Source organism: Serinus canaria, chromosome 1, assembly GCF_022539315.1.
Source record: "Serinus canaria isolate serCan28SL12 chromosome 1, serCan2020, whole genome shotgun sequence".
Classification (NCBI taxonomy): domain Eukaryota; kingdom Metazoa; phylum Chordata; class Aves; order Passeriformes; family Fringillidae; genus Serinus; species Serinus canaria.
This window is the reverse complement of record NC_066313.1, coordinates 44263117-44281449: the sequence shown is the minus strand read 5'-3', so window position 1 is coordinate 44281449 and position 18333 is coordinate 44263117. Positions and strand designations below refer to the sequence as shown.

The 18333-nt window shown below is 35.2% G+C and overlaps 1 protein-coding gene across 12 annotated transcripts in view; it reads right to left on the bottom strand.

Moving 5' to 3' along the window:
- The window catches only part of SGCG (sarcoglycan gamma), a 105515-nt gene that overhangs the window by 45423 nt on the left and 41759 nt on the right, over positions 1 to 18333 (bottom strand). For 6 of the 12 annotated variants that reach the window (XM_050980907.1, XM_050980914.1, XM_030234900.2 and 3 more), the window contains one exon: positions 8597 to 8794. In XM_050980907.1, coding sequence (XP_050836864.1) covers positions 8597 to 8791 — 195 coding nt within the window. In that variant the 5' untranslated portion in view covers positions 8792 to 8794. Of the gene's footprint in view, positions 1 to 8596; positions 8795 to 9824; positions 9932 to 18333 lie in introns of all 12 variants that reach the window. The other 6 variants (XM_050980927.1, XM_050980901.1, XM_030234903.2 and 3 more) reach the window with 3 other exon arrangements.

Genomic DNA, 18333 nt, shown 5'->3' with positions numbered 1-18333 from the left:
AGGACCATCTTGGGTGTGTTATCATTCTCTCAGACTCTAAATACAGACTCCAGACTACTAGGAGTAGAAAACAAGCAGATGCAGCTCTAGGGCTCTTGCATTCACAGTGAGTTGCTCTCAGGTAGCTGAGCCTCATGCTGCCTATGGCATATGGAAGCAAAAGAGCATCAAGTGATTTATGCAGGATTTATAGACGGGCATTTATATGGGATTTATATGTAGGCATGTGGCCCTTAGAAATGAGCATGAGGCACGGGGAAAATTCATTCAGTTTAAAAATGAGTATTTCTAGTCACCTAAATTTGATCAATAACTATAGCTTTTATTTTCCTACCAACACTGAAACTGATACACACTGGCTCACTGTATTTGGTCAACCACTCTCCATATCGTATGACATACCATATCACATCATATCATCACTGTCTCTACCTTCTCAGCATTAGACTCAAATGCAGTCCTCAGGCTCCTCTGCATAAGAGGAATTGAACTTCTCCTCTGTGTATCAGCTAAGAGCTGCAAGGCAAGATGTGTATTTTCTCCTTTTGGGGGGAGATCAAATACTGCCTGGAAAGACAGGCTGACCCATATGTTAGCACAGTTACACCAATAAAATTCTCAAAGTTGATTCCAACATTAGTTTGAGCAATATTCAATTCATATCAAGTAGCTTCTCTCTCAGGAATTAAAAACATGTTTGATTTGCAGTATCTGCTCCCTGAATATTCAACTTTTCCATATATCAAGAGTCCACACATGCTGTGGTGGCTGAATGAAACCAGTAATATTAACTTCAAAGTAGAAAGGATTCAGCATTTCCACTCACTTAAATCCTTTTCTTTCTTGCAGGATCCTTACATCCTCCTTCCAGGCCAGATCAGGGAAAGACCTTGGCAAGTTTAGACCAAGAGATCACTTGCTGTGCCCCAAAGCTAGTTAAATTAATGACTTTAGAGATCCAGCTTGCACTGCAGTACTTCTTGCAGCAATTACTATTTAGAGAACTTGCTTTGCAAACAAGAGTGTACTGTTTCATTGAGATAATAGGACTGTGGGTAGAGATTGTTAAAGAGCAATCAGCAAAACAGGATTGGTAATGAATCTGATGAAACTCTCTGTTTGACTTACAATATCAATTTTGGAGCTAAGTACGTGCTTTGTATAATAACATTACTGATGCCTCATCTCATTTTCAGTTGCAAGGACTCTATTTGCTGGGCTCAGACAGAGGTTATCTGACTCATCTGCTTAGATGACAGTGGAGTAATTTCAAAGACATTGGTCAAATCAGAGCCCTTGGCAACAGCAAGCACTCCTGGTATAAAAGTTAGCCTCACCTGGCTTAGGGCTGGATACAAACCAAAACAGCATTTGCAGACAAGAGTGAAAAGTGGATAGATAATATTTCGAGATTTAGAAAAGTAGACGGCCACTTTGAATTCAACAGATTTGTAAGAAAACTGCTATGAATTGCACAAATCATCAAACCATTGATGTTTGCTTATCTTTATAACACTTCTTTTATAAAACAGGATTCATATTTAAGATGCATATTTTCAAGATACTTTCAGCTCTTCTTTTATCTTTGTCCTGATATACAGAATAACAGATTTCCTTACTTAAAGTATTAATTAAAACAGGTGTTACTCAAGAGGAAAGAATATATTCTCCAAACAGATTCAGTTTTAGCTTCATTTCCTTCTTCAGCAAAGACCAAATTCTTTGGTTCTGTACTGCACAGATATTAAAAAATGTCATTACAGCTGGCATTATATCTACTGTGTTAGAAAAACTGACTTCTACTCCCACTGCTACATGTATTTATTCAGGAATTAGGTTTCTATAAATTGGGTAATTAATTTTATTATATTAACATTTGTAATTATGCCACTTAGTTTAAGAAATGGAATTAAATATTTTCCTTTGGTTTGCAAAGGTTGTCAAAAGAGTTTTCTTAAACTTGCATGTACACTCTAATCTCACTGCACTCAGATTTTTTATAACTCTTCATTAATATCATAAATTTTTCCAACAGTAAACTTAAGTGTTCCTCCACAACCGTTTACATACACATGATTTGATTCATAATATGATTCAGAATAATCGCATTCTTTAAGAAAATATATTTAAATGAACATATGCATCACTACTGAAAAGTCTTTCTTTGGCAACAGCTTTCTGCAGTATCTCAGTATCTTTCTATTAAATTGTTATTCTTTGCATAAAATATTAAAACATTTGTCTGATAGAGACAATGGGAATTACTTTAGCCTAATTGGAGGCAAATTGTATCTAACTTAACAGAAAGGTTGCAAAATACAGGTGTTTAGGATTATTCAGAATAGAAACTATGGCATGATCATATTCAGACCTGAAAATTTGGATGAAAATTTATGAAAAATTCAATAATTTATTTTATTGAAGTATTAAGGTAATGCAACATTCTCAAAATGGCAACTAATTCCATGGAGGATCCACTGTTAATTACAAAATGCATGGAAAGGCTGTACAAGTTCACTAATGTATGTCTTTGGTGAAGGAGATCACTTGCTGTAAGTGTTCTTTACTGTACCTTTCCATTGCTGTCTGCTCTGGTTTTAGGTGCTCCAAATGGTTGAGCATCTCCAATTTAATAAGGTATGCTATGACACAGTCTATTAAGTCTTACTGCCAGAAAGTATTAACTGATTTTCAGTTAAAATTTTGCTTTCTTAATTCATCACATTCCTAGTTTCATATTTCTGTATTTCCTTAGGTAATTCCCTCCATCTTCAGTGCCTGAGTTTATCAAGTGTTTGAATATTTGTTTACACAAGTATTTTATTCAAAAAATCAGGTTTTTTATTTCAAAGTACATATTCTATTTATAGATTTAGAGCAGCACCATTATCAGCCAACTAATATGTATATATAGTAAGATTATAAATAGTTTGCTTTTCAACATGTCTTATTAAATGAACTATCCACAAATTACTATTGCCTTACAGAAAACTTCGAAAAATAATAAAAAAAAAATTTTTAATGCTTTGCTTATAATAATTTTTAATGGTAACCCCAGAAGGGTGCTATTTCTGTGATAAAAGTTTCTGGGAATGGCTACATGGGTAGAGTACTCCCTAATTAAAAGCAGGCCAAAAGAAGAAAACACCAGTCAATAATATCTAGAAAACCCTGTATGTTTTTGTACAATTGTGGCAATTGCCCTATTTATTCCAGTGCCATAAATTTACGTGCATAATGGAGAAAGTAAAAGCCCACAATCTATTTTAAATGAGCAGAAACCCTCTCAGTTCTCATTGCCTTTGTCTCTATGTCCAGCTGAGGTTCAGGCACAAGAGCAGGCCAAACATTTATGCTGTTCTTAGGGAGAACCAAGCTTAGGATATGCTTTGTTGGACTGGACATTGGACACCGATTGACTTGGCCCTCCACAGACCAAGTTACTCCCTGTCATGATAAGGTGACCTGGGGCTTATTATAAATCTTAATATTAGGACTTGACTTTCTTCTTGTTAGACCTAAACCCAAGTAAGGTATGGATGGCAGGAGAGCTTGAGATTGAGCTCTCAGTTTGAATTTGAATTATGCTTGATTAGCAGTGCATCTAAAGCTATAAAGACCAGTCTAGTTCTCTTACACTGTGCTTAAATTTTTTGTCAGAGGGAACCCCACACTGAAGAAAGGCAACTAGTTATCCTGGTAAACACTGTAGTTGCATTACTATCTGTCCTTATCAAAATGAAATGAAGTGCAATTTCCTTTCTTAGTCCAGGAAATCATGATAGCTGGGGCATCTGCTAAAATCCATAGAAAACATGGCTGTCTCCATCAGAGGCCAAAAAAATTTAGAAATAATCTTTGGCACACAACTGTTCCTGGTGTTATGATAATGTGGCAAAACCTAAATAACACAATAACTGAATTAATGAAAGGTTTCTGAAAAAGATTTGCTAGAATGTCAGGAATGGTAATCACCTGATCAGGTGCATTTCTTCACACCTGAATTCAAGAGACCTAGCATGACAATACTGGCCTGGAGCTAGCGTGACCTCCAGCCTGAGCCTTGGAAGTTTTGAATGGTACCCCCACACTGATAGAACCTGCTAATTCAGTGAGCAAGCATTCTGTCACCTCCTCCAAGTCCTTGATTAAGTTTTTGCAAAGGACAAGAGCCAGGACAAGACAACTACAATGCTTATTGCTGCCCTCCATACAGACCACTACACATTAGCATCTACCTTCTGAGCCCAACTACCCAGGCAGTTTACTTTTTATACTTATCTGCTTGTCCACTCCTTATGGCTGGAATATCCTAACTAGGGTACAGGAATATTGTGGGAGAGAGTCATAAGCCCTGCTGAAGTTAAGGTAAATTATATTTTGTGTCCTCTCATCATCTATAACTCCAGATATTTTATCATAAAATGGCAATCAGATTGCTCAGGCATCATTCACTCTTGGTAATCCCATGGTCCCTTTTTCTAAAGACAAGTGCAACACTTGCATTCCCCCAACCACCAAGGATCTCCCCAGTCTCCGAAATCTTTCAAACACTGTAGAGGGTGACACTGCAGGAGAATCCGTTCTCTCTGCACCAATGGATGCACACCATCTTGTTGCCATTTGCCCTTTGTAATTCTTAACTGAAGTTGAGCTTTGGCATTCCTGACACAGAAAGCCTGACACATTTCCTGGCCCAGACATTGTTCACAGATTTCTTCTTTGTAGCATTTATCTGCTTCCAACTCTTCTATACTACTTTTTCACCGAAGCTCCATCACAAGTAACCTGCCCAGCTAAGCCAGGATATTTATCTAATTAAGTATCAGGACTGATCTTTCCTACATTTGGAGGATACAGTCCTTAAACTTGATCAAGCTTTTCTGGGTAACTCTACCCTTCAGATCTGGTTCCCATGGGATCCTGTGAGTAGCAGATCCAGCTGTGTGCCACCTTTAATTGTCCTCTTCAGAAGTTGTTGCTGACACCCTCTAGAAATCTTCACTACTTCCATCCTGCCACACTTGTCTTACAGCAGATATCAGAGACATAGAAGGTCCTCTCTTTCAGACCTAATAGATCCTTCAGAATTGTCCACAGGACTTCTGACATCCTTGCAGCCTTAAACCCCTTAAGATTCTTAGTTTTCTAAACTCTTAAAACTAACAGTCCCCTTCAGTGCTCAGAAAATCTCATTATGTTAAAAACAGAATCTGAAAATTCCATTACATGTGAAATGTGATATGTTGTCCAGGGGAAAAAACCCAACCCTTTTTCAAACTGATTTTCGTGCAGAAATAATGGTATTTTTAAAATTACTCTATTTCACCATGTTCACCAAACTCAAGGCATAATTATTTGAATGTCTTCTCTGAAACTGCTGAATATAATGAATTCACAAGTTTATTTGCTTATTCCCACACAGCTGATACCTTTGAATTAATGTGCACAATTTGGAGATGCCCATATGTTTTTTAATTGGGCAGCATGAGAAAACCATGAACCTCTGTTCAGGTTGTTCTCTTTTAGTCTAGCTTTTATGAACTAAAATGAAGTGAAATTAAATGAAACAATGAAATTCTGTTCCATTTAATCACCTACATTTGATGCCAAAGGCCTCTCAAACAATAGAGCTTAGAAAAGTTTCTGTCTTTCATCATCCCAAATTCGTAAAAGGAGATCAAACTCTATTCATCTTGCAGCATATCTATGTCTGGTTCATGTTCTCCTTTATCAGCTTAGCTTCTTTGCCAGTATTTATCACACTGTCTGGTTTTATGGGGGTTAAGGCAGGATGTGTGCATAGATTAATTCAATGCTTCAAACTCTGTTCATAATTTCATTATTATTTTAACCTGGATCTCTGAATAGAGATGTGATAGCATCTGATTTTTGTATACTGAAAGTTATTACTTAATGGAAGAGTCAAGGATGTTTTATAGAAAAAGAGAACACTTTTTATACAACTAAAGAAACTTTGATGTCTAAATAACCAGTTTGTCAGCTCTGAGTGGGCTTATGAAAGGGCTGTGCTACAGAATCATGTCAATCAATCACTAAAGCACCAACACCCTTATTATTGGAAAACTGTTTTCCTTATAAAATTATATACTGCAGTCATATTATGCTTGAAGTTTTCCTTCAGCATAAACTCTCTTCAGGACTCTACTATAAAAATGTATTTAAAAATGTTTGCAACATTTTTTTCCTAAGTACATTTATCAGCCTTAGTGAGAATACAACTTGTATTATTTTACAGAGGAAAAAAAGCTGTTGATAACTTATTAGCTATCAATATTTAAATATTGTTAAAAGTGATATTTTTAAGAGTGATCTTAAAGACTTTTTTTAAAACTAGGACCAAATGCTGGTAAAGTTTGAGCTAAAAATACAATATTATTATGAATATTAAACATAGTCCTACAATCTCTACACAGTATACCCAGAATACATTTAATAAATATGAGTGTTATCACAGTTGACAGATTAATATTTGATAAATAACTGATGATTGCATATAGGATAATATTTCACAATTACTTTTAAACTCTTCCCAAACATGGGAATTCTTAATTGGATAAGTGTAATATACATCAATCAACTCATTTCCTAAACAGCAAATACTTGTCAAGCTTGGAACTCATGAATCATAATTCTGACACTATACTGATACTTCTCTTTTCAAACAGCAACAAAATACTTGGAGAAATAAATGCTTAATTTCATTATGAAAGGGTTTTATGATAGTATTGGTAATTTCTTATGAGTGTTACACTAATTCTTCTTAATTGATGTTTCCTTTGACACAGGAAGGAACTGTGATGCTTCAATTATATGCTTCCAGACTTTGAACATGCACTAAACATCCTTCTTAGACTCAGTGGCTAACAGCGCTTCTCAGTGATTCTCTGGGTGAGATTGCTGGTATCCTCAGAGTTCCTTTTTGTCTTGAGAGATGTAGTCTATTAAAACAACACTCAGTAAAAGAAGTTCTCTCCTCTTAACAACATCACATTCACTTTAGCTGAGGATTGTCACATACACGTGCATTTTGCACAAATGTATTTACAGTTGATATTTATCTGAATTTCAGTATTTCCCTAAAATTATCCCAAATTTGTAAGGGCATTACAGTTAAGTCACCATCCAATTGGGCATGTCAGGCATACAGATTCTTTAACCCAGAATTAGGAAATTCCTTGTAATTGTGGTATTCACAGCCCTTTCACTCTGTGGAAGGATGTAAACCCGCACTGCTAGAGCTGTTACTCCACTGCTCTTACTGCAAAAGCAGAAGGACACTGTCCCTCAGCAGATCAAGGCTTTTGGTACCTTCAACACAGGAACTACAAGGAGATGGGCATTCCTACAACTAGACTTTCTAATGTTATTTTTTTTAAAATCCTCACTGGTATCAGAGAAGAAATATCCAGGCTTATATGCAGAAATCAAATCAACATAAAATAATTTTAAAACTCTGTAAAAAAAGAACCCTGAGCCACACAGAAAACAATGATAAATTTTTCACGTTCTCATGATTTATGACATGCAGGCACTAAAAGCATATCTTCCATGTGAGCTGCATAAGAGAAAAATTAAATGCGATCTTAGATGTTTTGCACTGTAATCTGTATGGCAGTAACAGCGCTGTAAAGAATTCATGTAGGGGAAGACATTTCACAGGAATTCAAGCACTAAAAACTGTATTAGTAATTAGGACGGAAAATTAACATACTTTCTTTTTAGTGAGCATAGAAATATTTATATTAAGATAAAGTGGTCTTCACTTAGTGACAGAGGTGTAATAAAAATAGATAACAGAAACTTTCTTCAATAGCCAGGGCAGAGCTGTAGAAATTTATTATTATGTTTTTTCTTGTAACAAATCTATTCAAATCATCTGTGTATCACAACTGCATGTTAGGAGCAAATTAGCTTAGCTTCAGTATTCACTGATGCATTTTATTACATTCTGACTAAAGTTGTATCTTGCAGACTTCTGAAACTTACCCTTTAATCTACTACATGCAAAATTCCATTATAAATATTAAAAGACATATGACAGTGGAAAGTTATTAAGTTTATTTCTGAATTATATAGCTGCTTAGCCTCAAGCGTGAAGTAGTGATAATTACCTCCAAGCTGTAATTAATTGGGCAAATAAATTGTTAAATTTTAGATGCTGATAAATAGGAGAAATAAGCTAAAAAACCACAGCAGCTGTCAGCAATATTTTAACTAAAGAATTCTGTATGAGATAAAGTTACAGCAAACACATTTATAAACTATCAACTAAACAGAGATTATGAGACAACAGTAAAATACATTCTCATAGAATGGTTAAATTCACTGCAATCTAAAGCATCAACAACCTCAGTATTTCAAAAATTATTACTAATACAGAAATGACATATGAGGAAGTACATTCAAAGACATATTTTTCTAACATACTTTCAGCCAAAGTAGAAATCACAGTTGAGAAGAAAGAAAAAAGAACCATCCATTACCTACAGAGAAGCTGGTTTACATACAAAATAAGTGAAGGCGTGAGGCAGAGAAGTGAAGCCAAGGATGGCAAATTAAAGAGGACACTTACTGGGGAAAACCACATCACTTTAAGAATCCAAATTGTCAAAGAAAAATTCACAACTAGGATGATAAGCAGGAGGAGAACAAACAGGTAGAGACAACGCTTTCTCCAGCCATAGATTCCAATTTTGTAGATATATTCATTCTTCGGCCTCTCTAGGCTCGTGCCTGGTGTTGTTGTCATGTATTGTTCACGTACCATCTGCTATGTAAAGAAAATAAAAAGAAAGGGAGCTGCTTAGTTGCTTGATTTAAGTGACAATATTTATATAAAACTCCAAGGAAAATACAAAGATAGAATTGTAATAGCTAGGAACTAGAAACTCTTATGAAGTTTCACCTGGAAAGCATTTTCATCCTCCCCTTTTCAACTTACATCTTAGTTTTTGATGCACTCAACGTCATGTTTTAATATATGAACTACAGTAACTGATGTTTTCAGGAGGCTTAATTTTATTTCATCTTCTAAAGAATGGCAAAACATTCCTCCCATTTGTCATAATATTCTAATTCTCCCATCATAAAATCTTTCATGGGATCATATCACAATCTACAGCTCACAAGTATGTATCAGCTGGAACACCATTATATATTAGGCTTCAGAGTATGTATGTAAAGAAATTAAATTATTCTTTATGATGTACAGGAAATAATGATTTCTCAATTAATAAGATATTCATATTTAAAGATATATCAACATTAAAAACACTGCCTACTGGGTTTAAACCACTTCACTTTACACTATAGTTCTTAAAGAAGCATTGTTTGAATTTAAAGGAAACTTACAAGGTTGAACTTCCTTAAAACATGAGAATATTCACTAACTTCCACATTTACAGCACAGAGACCACCAACAATACAAACCATTCATTAAAGCTTACAATTTTGGCCAAAAGAATGAAAACTCAGCAGCTGAAGCTGCTTATCAAGAACAGTGGGCAATATGTGTCTCATTTACACTGAGCAAAAGAAGCAAAAAACTCTAACCCAATCATGGATGTCAGAAACAAAACAGGTATTGCTAAGTCAAGCCCTTCCCATGAGCCAGGTATGTCCACAGGCATCTTACATCCAAAAACTGGTTCCACTTTCCTATAATATAATGTTTCCAAATGAGAGTGTCTTCAGAAAGGTTTTACACAAGGTCTACTCTCACTTCTGAATTTCCTCCTATCAATGAGATCACCATGCTCTGCTTACACAACTTTCCAAACATGATCAAAAGATATCCTTGCCTCTGTTCAAGTTTCCTGCAGAGCCATCCTGTGTCTGTAACATGCTTGTGGCTCTCAATTCTAACCCTTATCCTTAGAAAGATGTCATCTTTTGTTCCTTCAGCTTCCTAGCAAGACAGAGAATGCCATATAAGTTTACAATAGAACAGAAGCCTTTGCATTAGTCCCTTGTATGTATGCAGCAGTCATCTTATTTCTGCACTTCCACCAAAAGAAATTAATTTCTTGTTTATTTATATTCAAAAATGAGACCAAATAATTGGCAGTTCATAACGTAATTTTGCTTACAGACACTATGGTAAAATATTATATTTTTTTTCTGCTATCAGTCTCAGTTGCTGATAGACTGTGTATATAAATATTTTCATTGCTAAAAACAGTATAGCAATTTATTACTGAGGAATTATAGGTTCTGAAATAAATTGGTTTAATCTTAGTGCAAAACATTTACAAGATTTTCAAGAGAGGTTTCTTAATATTCAACAGATGAACTATGCTTGTTTGAAAATATCAGATTATGTATTTTAGTTCTGTGTATTACTCAACCACATAGTACTCATTAAAGAATGTTGTTTAAATATAGGCTAATAATATGTCTTTTCTGTTTTCTACCTAATTATTGTATCGTAAACCATACAGATGTTGCCCCTTATCTGAAATCTCTGTTACCATGTGCTGCCATAACATACTGGGACATTTATCCATACCATGGGTTCCATAAGATGATTAGACAAACCTTCACCCTTACTTCCACACAGATTTCTTCTCAACACAGAACTTAGAGAACAGGATGCAGTAACTCTTATCTGATAACAACCAGAGACAAACGCTGAGAAATAAGCTGTGCAGTTCTCACCCAGGAGTAGAACCACTATGTCCTGGTTCTGGCTGGGACATGGTTAACACTTGCAGTAGGCAGGAGAGGCATTGCTAGGTCTCTGATGTTATCCTATACAGCCTCCTGGCATATGCAGGGGGTGGTGGGGAAGAAGGGATCCCTCCTGGTCCTGCTGGACACAGGTGAATGGTTGGGGTATTGCTGGTTTCTGTGTGGTGAGTACTCACACGAGAATTTGTTTGCATCTCTTCTATGCCCCCTTCACTAGGCAGACTGCTTTGCCTATTCCTTGTGCCGCTGTTCCCTACACCTGCAGGTAAATTTTGCAGTCAAGACCATTTGCCAAAGAGTTAATTAATTGTAACATTTTCACGGTCTTATGCAGCCTCATACAGTGGTCTCTGAGGTTGGAATTCATCTCACAACGTTAGATATGAACAATTTAGCCCTGAATTAGGGAGTCAACAAGGACTCCCTTTATGGTTAATGGAGATAGGTCTCCCTGGTGGGAACTATTTATCTGACTCATGTTAGATGTGAATTTTAGATATCAAATGGACTGCATAACGTCTCTCCATCAAAAGAGAAAGAGAGCCTGAGATGACTTTCTCATATGTGTATGCCTATATGTTGTATACATTTCTACCAGAATGATTTCCAAAACCATGTAATTTAACAAGATAGGATTTTTCTGATTCCTATTCCTCTCTGTTCCATTTTTACCCTGTTGTAAAATGTTTATTTAGCGAGTTGTGTGTTTTATACAGAATGTATTATGTACTGCTGTTTAATGAGGTGAGGTCAAAATCCATTATGCATTTCAGCAGAAAGCCTATGAGTTTTGTGATTGTTTTCAGCCCTTCAGAAATTCCACAGGGGACATCTCCCAGTACAGCATTGTTCCCTGCATGGATTATTTTTTCCTGACAAAAAAACATTTCTGTTGTTTTTGAGCATGATTAATACTGCCAAAAATTGCTTTGGTCATAGTAAATAGGCAGTGCTTGCCTAGACAGCTGAACACTTTAAGATGGATTAAATTTTTCTCCCTAACATAATATTTCATGATTTTTAAGATATTTAGGGTCCCACTAACACATAATTACAGCAGAAATCCTTTCAGAACTGATATTGTTAGACTGTTCCTTTTGGGAGAATCAACTTTCCATATTACTGACTTGTATGTTCACGAGCTAAAATCACATAGGAAAATAATCTCTGACCTGTTTGGAGAAGTTAGACAGAAATCTTTTTCTAAGTCTGGGTTTTAGAAAAGTGGGCTGAAAGGAAAGCCTTAGATAGGCAGACCTGATAGTTGTGTTGTGAAGTCTGCCAAGATTCAAGATAGACTTACAGAACAAGAAAAACAAGTTTTAGTACTATGACGAGAAACATGATTTGTAAGTGGGATAACCATGAAACTGGTTGTGTAGGAGCATTCTAAACAGGCACCAAGAAGGAAGGTGCCTGGTGAACCAAGGTGACTTAGACACCAGGGTGTACACAAGTTAGTTGTGTTAGAAACAAGAAACCTGCAGAATGCACAATGACTTTGGTAAATGTTACCTTTTTTCTGTTAACTATTTTACAAGGAAGCAGCACGCGGCGACTAAGAGTAAGAAATACTGGCAACCCATAGTACAGATAAAATGGCAATTGAGTTTCAGAATGAAAATTCTTATATCTTTCAAATGGGCCATGAAACATCTTATTTGCATCAGGTCAGCAGTACCATAATAAAAAAGCTACTACAAACAAAGTACTTAATTGGAAGTGGAATTTCTTGATGTTTCTACTCAACAACCAACGCAATCAGCACATTCCCTATGGATTTTTGTAGATTTGGCCATAATTCATGGGATGGAGGTCTATCACAATAGTTCGCTATTTAGAAGTATTTTCTAATTGTCAACATCTATTTTACTGGGATCCATTTAAATCAAATTAATTCTTGGCTATTCGCTGATTTAAACCAGATACTGAATGCTAATTCGCTGCCAAAAGATTATTCACAGATTTTAAATGATAGATAAAACTTGTGAACAACCAGTAACACTGCAGATTGTTGACCTCGTGAGATTTCCCGTGTGTTCAGACATTGTATGGTTGCATGTAAAGCCCGAAATTCATGCCTGTAATAATACATATGAGCTGCCCATGAAAGACCTGTATGCTCTTCACGCTTATAATTGTCCTCTAAAAATATATAATACCAACAGAACATTTCCCTGGCTCTAATGTATCTTTTTCGATGCAAGACACAGAAACTGCTCTCTGTCATTTGAGGGATTCTGAAGTCCAGGAGATTTTTATATTAATATGAATTACAAAAGACGTTAAAAAACTGTCTATCACAAACGTTACTGTTGGACTGAGGTTAGTTTGGGCATCAGGTTCAAAACCTATTCTGACAGCTCTGAAATATTCACTTAAGACAGCTAAGTTTTTAAAAAGTAATTAGAAAACTTATCCTTTAGCCTGCTTAGGAAAGAAAGCCTGAGTAAAAGCATGATATTTGTACTATTTTCAGGAATGACTTATCTGTAGGAAATAATGAAGACAGTATTGAAAAACTTATATTAAAATAAGTAATCTCAGTATGTTTCAACTGTAAAAATATATTTTCATTGATTTTGTTCATAAATGGCTGTTATTTTCATGTAAATAAAATTCCCCTTTACACATAGTTCTGAACTGTGTTACTCAAGTACTTTGTCATGTTGTCATAAAACAACCAATAATAACATACAATTACAAAACAATTTAAATACAGAACTACTTAGTTAGTTAATACTCATAACCAGTGGTAATTCCATTATAATTATGTAATTATTAGCATTTATATTTTCAGCAAAAAGCTTAGCATTCAATAAAACCTTTTCAAATTTGCGTTCAGAAGAACTGGTGAGGTTTCATGATGAAATTTGCACCACTGGTGCTTGTACAATGCACGTTCTTCTTCACAAACAGTCATCAGTACATCTACTCTTTCCTCTTGTTCTGGTTTTGGCCAGGACAAGGTTAATTTTTTGCAGCAGCTGGAAGGAGACATTGTTGAAGTGGTGTGTCCAGGACCCTGATGTTTTTCTATACCCAGCAGGTGTTGCCAGGGGTGGGGGAGAAGGGACTCTGGCTTCTGAGGAAAAGGGCATTCCTTTCAGTGGATAAACACGTTTGGAAGAACTGATGGGTATTTTTTTATTGTTGTAGGCTTCCCATGCAAGTAATTTCTTTGTGCTATACCTTCTCTTGTTAATGTTGTTGCTTTTACTGTTCCTTTTCTTACCTTTTGCTGTTTCCAGCAAACAGTTCTTATCTCAGCCCATGATCCTTGCCTTTTGTGCTTCCAATTGGAGGGGAGAGGGAGACAGTGGAAGCATGGTTTTGATAGGAATACTGAATTGGAGAACACCCACCATCCCTAAACCATGACACCACTTTACACAAAGTATATTCATTCACAGGCAAGAAAATTCACAGTGGGTGTGGGCATGAAAGAGGTGACAGTGCTACACAAAAACAGTACAGTGAAAAGACCATTTCAATATCTTTAAATTCTTGTGCCATTGTATACAAACTGAAAACAAATTAAACAACCTGTCAGCTGAAGAAAGTGAGAACTATTTTTATGATCTGCATACAGTATCTTCATGGAATATTATGTTCATTTTTTGTGTGTGTTGTATTGGGCTAGGTGGGTATTATTATAGTATAAATATCAGAAGTAAGGCTTCACACTTTAGTGCATTCAGTCATGCACACTTTTGTCTTTGTGAGCACAGAAGCAGACCAATGATTAACCAACAGCAAAGAGGTGCTGTTGTAGCTTCCTGAAAGGTGAAAGACAGTTTAGGCAATCCTGTTGTTCAGAGAAAAAGATGAGAAATCTTTGGAATCCATGTGGAAAAGCTCTCAGGTCAAAAACAGAAAGACAGGGAAAAATCAAACTCTCATAATTAGGTGAAAATTTTATAATTACTGTCAGACATTCCATCATACTGTATTTAATCTTGCCCAACCCTGCTTTGTTGAAATTTTGTTTAGCATATTTTATATAGCATATTACAGTTTGAATTGTAAACTAATGTCATCAGCTGAAAAGAGCTGGATCCCTGAAGCACAATTTGTGGAAACCAGCAAAGAAATTTATATGGCCTAGTTAACTATTTGCATACCCTGCAATGCACATTTGCATAATAACTATGACATGGTCACAATTAATGGCTTTGCACATTTTTAAGTAGAGCTGAAAGGCAGTCACTGACAGCACAAGATTATATAAAATATTAATGGCATAATTATTAATATTATATAAATATATGCATACTGCTATTAGAGCATACTAATATTAATATAATATCTACATAAAATATTTTTTGTGTAATATGTCTATTCTTGAATCTCATTTATAGTAATTTTTTAAACCTTGTTTTCTATCTTTCAATTAAATTTATTTTCCTCCTTTAAAAATTCCAAAAATATTATTTAAATAAGAAAAAAAAAATAAAATCATGTTACTCCCACCAGAATTAAAAGACCACACAGAAGAAGAGAGAAAAGAGCAGTCTGTACAGCCATTGTTTTCTTTTAACAATTAAAGACTGAGAACCATTAATGGTGTTAAGATCATTTATGTGTTTCCTTACTTACTGTTCTTTCTGTAATGAACTTTCACAGTTTCAGTGTGTAAAACACTGTCTTGTCCTGTTGAATGTCATTCTGTATTTTTCAACAGGGTTTATTACCACAGACATTTTAAAACATCAAACTTGCAACAGGTAATTATTTTCTTCTAGTACAATTTTTATTCTCCAACCCCTTTGGGAAGACAATATCTCATGGTCCTTGAATAGAGGATAAAAATGCAATAGTGAACAATTTGCTTTAATGTACCTAATTGTGAAATAAATTTTGCCCACTAAAGTCCAACACACTTTTTCCTCTGTAATAGCTGTTCTTCAACCTGATTTATTTTTTCCTTGAAGGACCACAAGTAAACCAGATACATAATGTACTGCCATGAATATCAGAACAGAAATCATTGTAGTCTTCTGGCTGTGAGGTTTCTCTTTCTGAAACACAAGCCAGAGTTGATTAATTCCCCTAGATCCTTCTTTTTCTTTAATTGTGCATTTAAGACAGTGTTTCCAACTAGGCTTTGTACGAACTTTAACTGCCTGTGTTTGTATGGGCTAGTCTTTAAACAAGTAGCATGAGCTCTGTAGCACCAGGTCAGGTAGAAGAAAGGAAAATATCAACGTGCAAGGAATGCTGAGAGCCATCTTGTTCTTATGAAAAGGCTAAGAGAATCACCCTTCTTTGTCTCCTTACAGTTTAATAAAAATCCTGTCTTTATGAAAAATAAAAACCATGCACATTTAATCTCCTTATAAAGGGTTTTCTCACTAAGAAGGACAAAAGAAACACACAGGGATGTCTTGAGGATTTAATAAATTTTCCTCCTCTAATTTATAAAATGATAGTTTGAATGAATTATAAAATTACTTAACACTGCATCCTCTCTTATTCTGATCATTTGATCCTTCAAGGTGTCAAAGGGCTTTTCTTCAGGTGAAAGTGGAAGGTTTCCTTTGGGGTTGTCATTCCTTGCAAGTAATAAAGGTTTACAAAGCAATCCATGGATAATCTGACACTTCAAGGAGACAAATGAAGAGAAGGTGGCTGTCAAATTTACAGAACTTTTGCTATAATCTCCCGCAGGTAGTTTTTGTTCACTAGCATTTTAGTTCTTTCCTTCAGTGACAGCTAAATGATTTCCTTATTCAGAAGAGATGTGCACATTACACTGTATGCAGATAAAGTCTTTCCATTCAGTCCTTGTTATAGTTAATTACTGTAAAAGTCTGGCATTGAATTCTGAAGGTCATTAGCAAGTAACACGGTGACCAAAATTCTGAATAAAACATCAAACTATAGAATTTTGCAAAATTTCATATACACAAAATCTAATACCAAACAAGGAAGTGATGGCTACAGACTACAGTATATAAATTGTGTTATCTTATGTGATCTATCCCACATTTCCAATATTTTCTTATTACTAAAAATTTAATTAAGTCAGGCAAGACAAAAGTCAGTTGAAATAAGAAGTTAAACATCATAATTAAAACCACGTATTTACTCAGAGCAAGACTTCGCAACACCTTGCTGTGTATCCACCTACCTAAGGAAGTTAACCATACTTGAGGAATACTAAGACTATAAAATCCCTCTTGGAGAACAAGAATGCCATGTGTTATAGAATTTCAAATAATCTTCTTAAAGAAAACTTACTGCTTTTCTAAAAGCGGATAATTCCTCATTTGAAATATAAAATGTTTCATCAGCTTGTACAGAGGAACTGCTTTACATCACGAAGTAGCTCTACAGGGCTATATAAGGAAGATGTATGTTTTTACTTAGATTTACATGAAGGGCAAAAAAGATGTCATTATAACTGAAAAAAAATCTGGACTGTGCACTGATATTTATAGATTAATTTTTCTTAATTCCCTGCTATAGCCTTTTCATTAACAAGTTCAAATGGTAAATTATATGAAATTTCTAGCAAAGATAGAACATACTGTGCTCTTGAGAGACATATTTCTGTTTTGTATTGGAAATTTGAAGACTGGCAAATGAAGACACTTAATGAAATTCAAATTTTTACTCTTGATACCATATTTTTACACCACAAGCTGTTGTGCCTGCAAAAGCAATTCATTCAGACCTGCTAGAAAGTGCTGGGCAGAAAATAACATGTGAGTCTGCTGTTCATTTCCAGGACTGCTCTACAGAAGTATTCTTTTATTCTCAATTGTATATTAAACTCTCTACTGGCCTTCAGAGAAAAACTCTTTCACTTAGATTTACAATATCATCAGCAAGTCCAGAAAATCACAGCACTTGAGAGACAGCTACAGAAAGCACGCGTTTTTAAGACATCGTCTTTGCTATTTAACAAATGCTGTTTTTCACATTGCATTACAATGGACTATGGAGATGTCCACAATACCTTTGGAAGTTCTAAGCTTATCAGAAATGATTCTGTTCAATGGCTGTAACTTTAAACATTTGTCCCCAATTGCTTGCGAACATCTGATAGTCTCTGTTTGCTTACTTTACATTTTACTTATAAGTGGCTCTTCCTTTACAATCCCTTTATAACCATTTCTAAACACAACAAAGGTTACATTTTGGCTTAAACTGACACTATTGCTCTTTTGTTTATTCAAAAGACGAAGATAGGGATAATCTGCCTGGGAGTATTCTCTGACAATGACAAAATTCTTCCTGTTTGAATATAAAAATTATTAGGAATTGCATAATATTTGAAGATTTATATGTGTTTCTCATCACTGTTCTACTCTGTACTCAAGTTCTTGGAAGAATGGACAGTGGGGATATATTGTAGTAGTAAAGCTAAAACCATGCAGTTAGCAATACCTAAATATACCAGAAGTTCTTGGGGCTGAAAATTAAGATAAAGCCATGTCTGGTGCTATCTTGTTGCTTTTACCAGAAAGGTAAAACTTTTTGCCTTCTGAACATGAATAACATCCAGTCCCGATGACAGAAAGCTCATTATTATCAATTGTATTGATTTGTCCCAAAATATCTCCTAATGATTTTTTTCTCATTTGGGACATTTCTTCAGAGCCATCCTCCAGA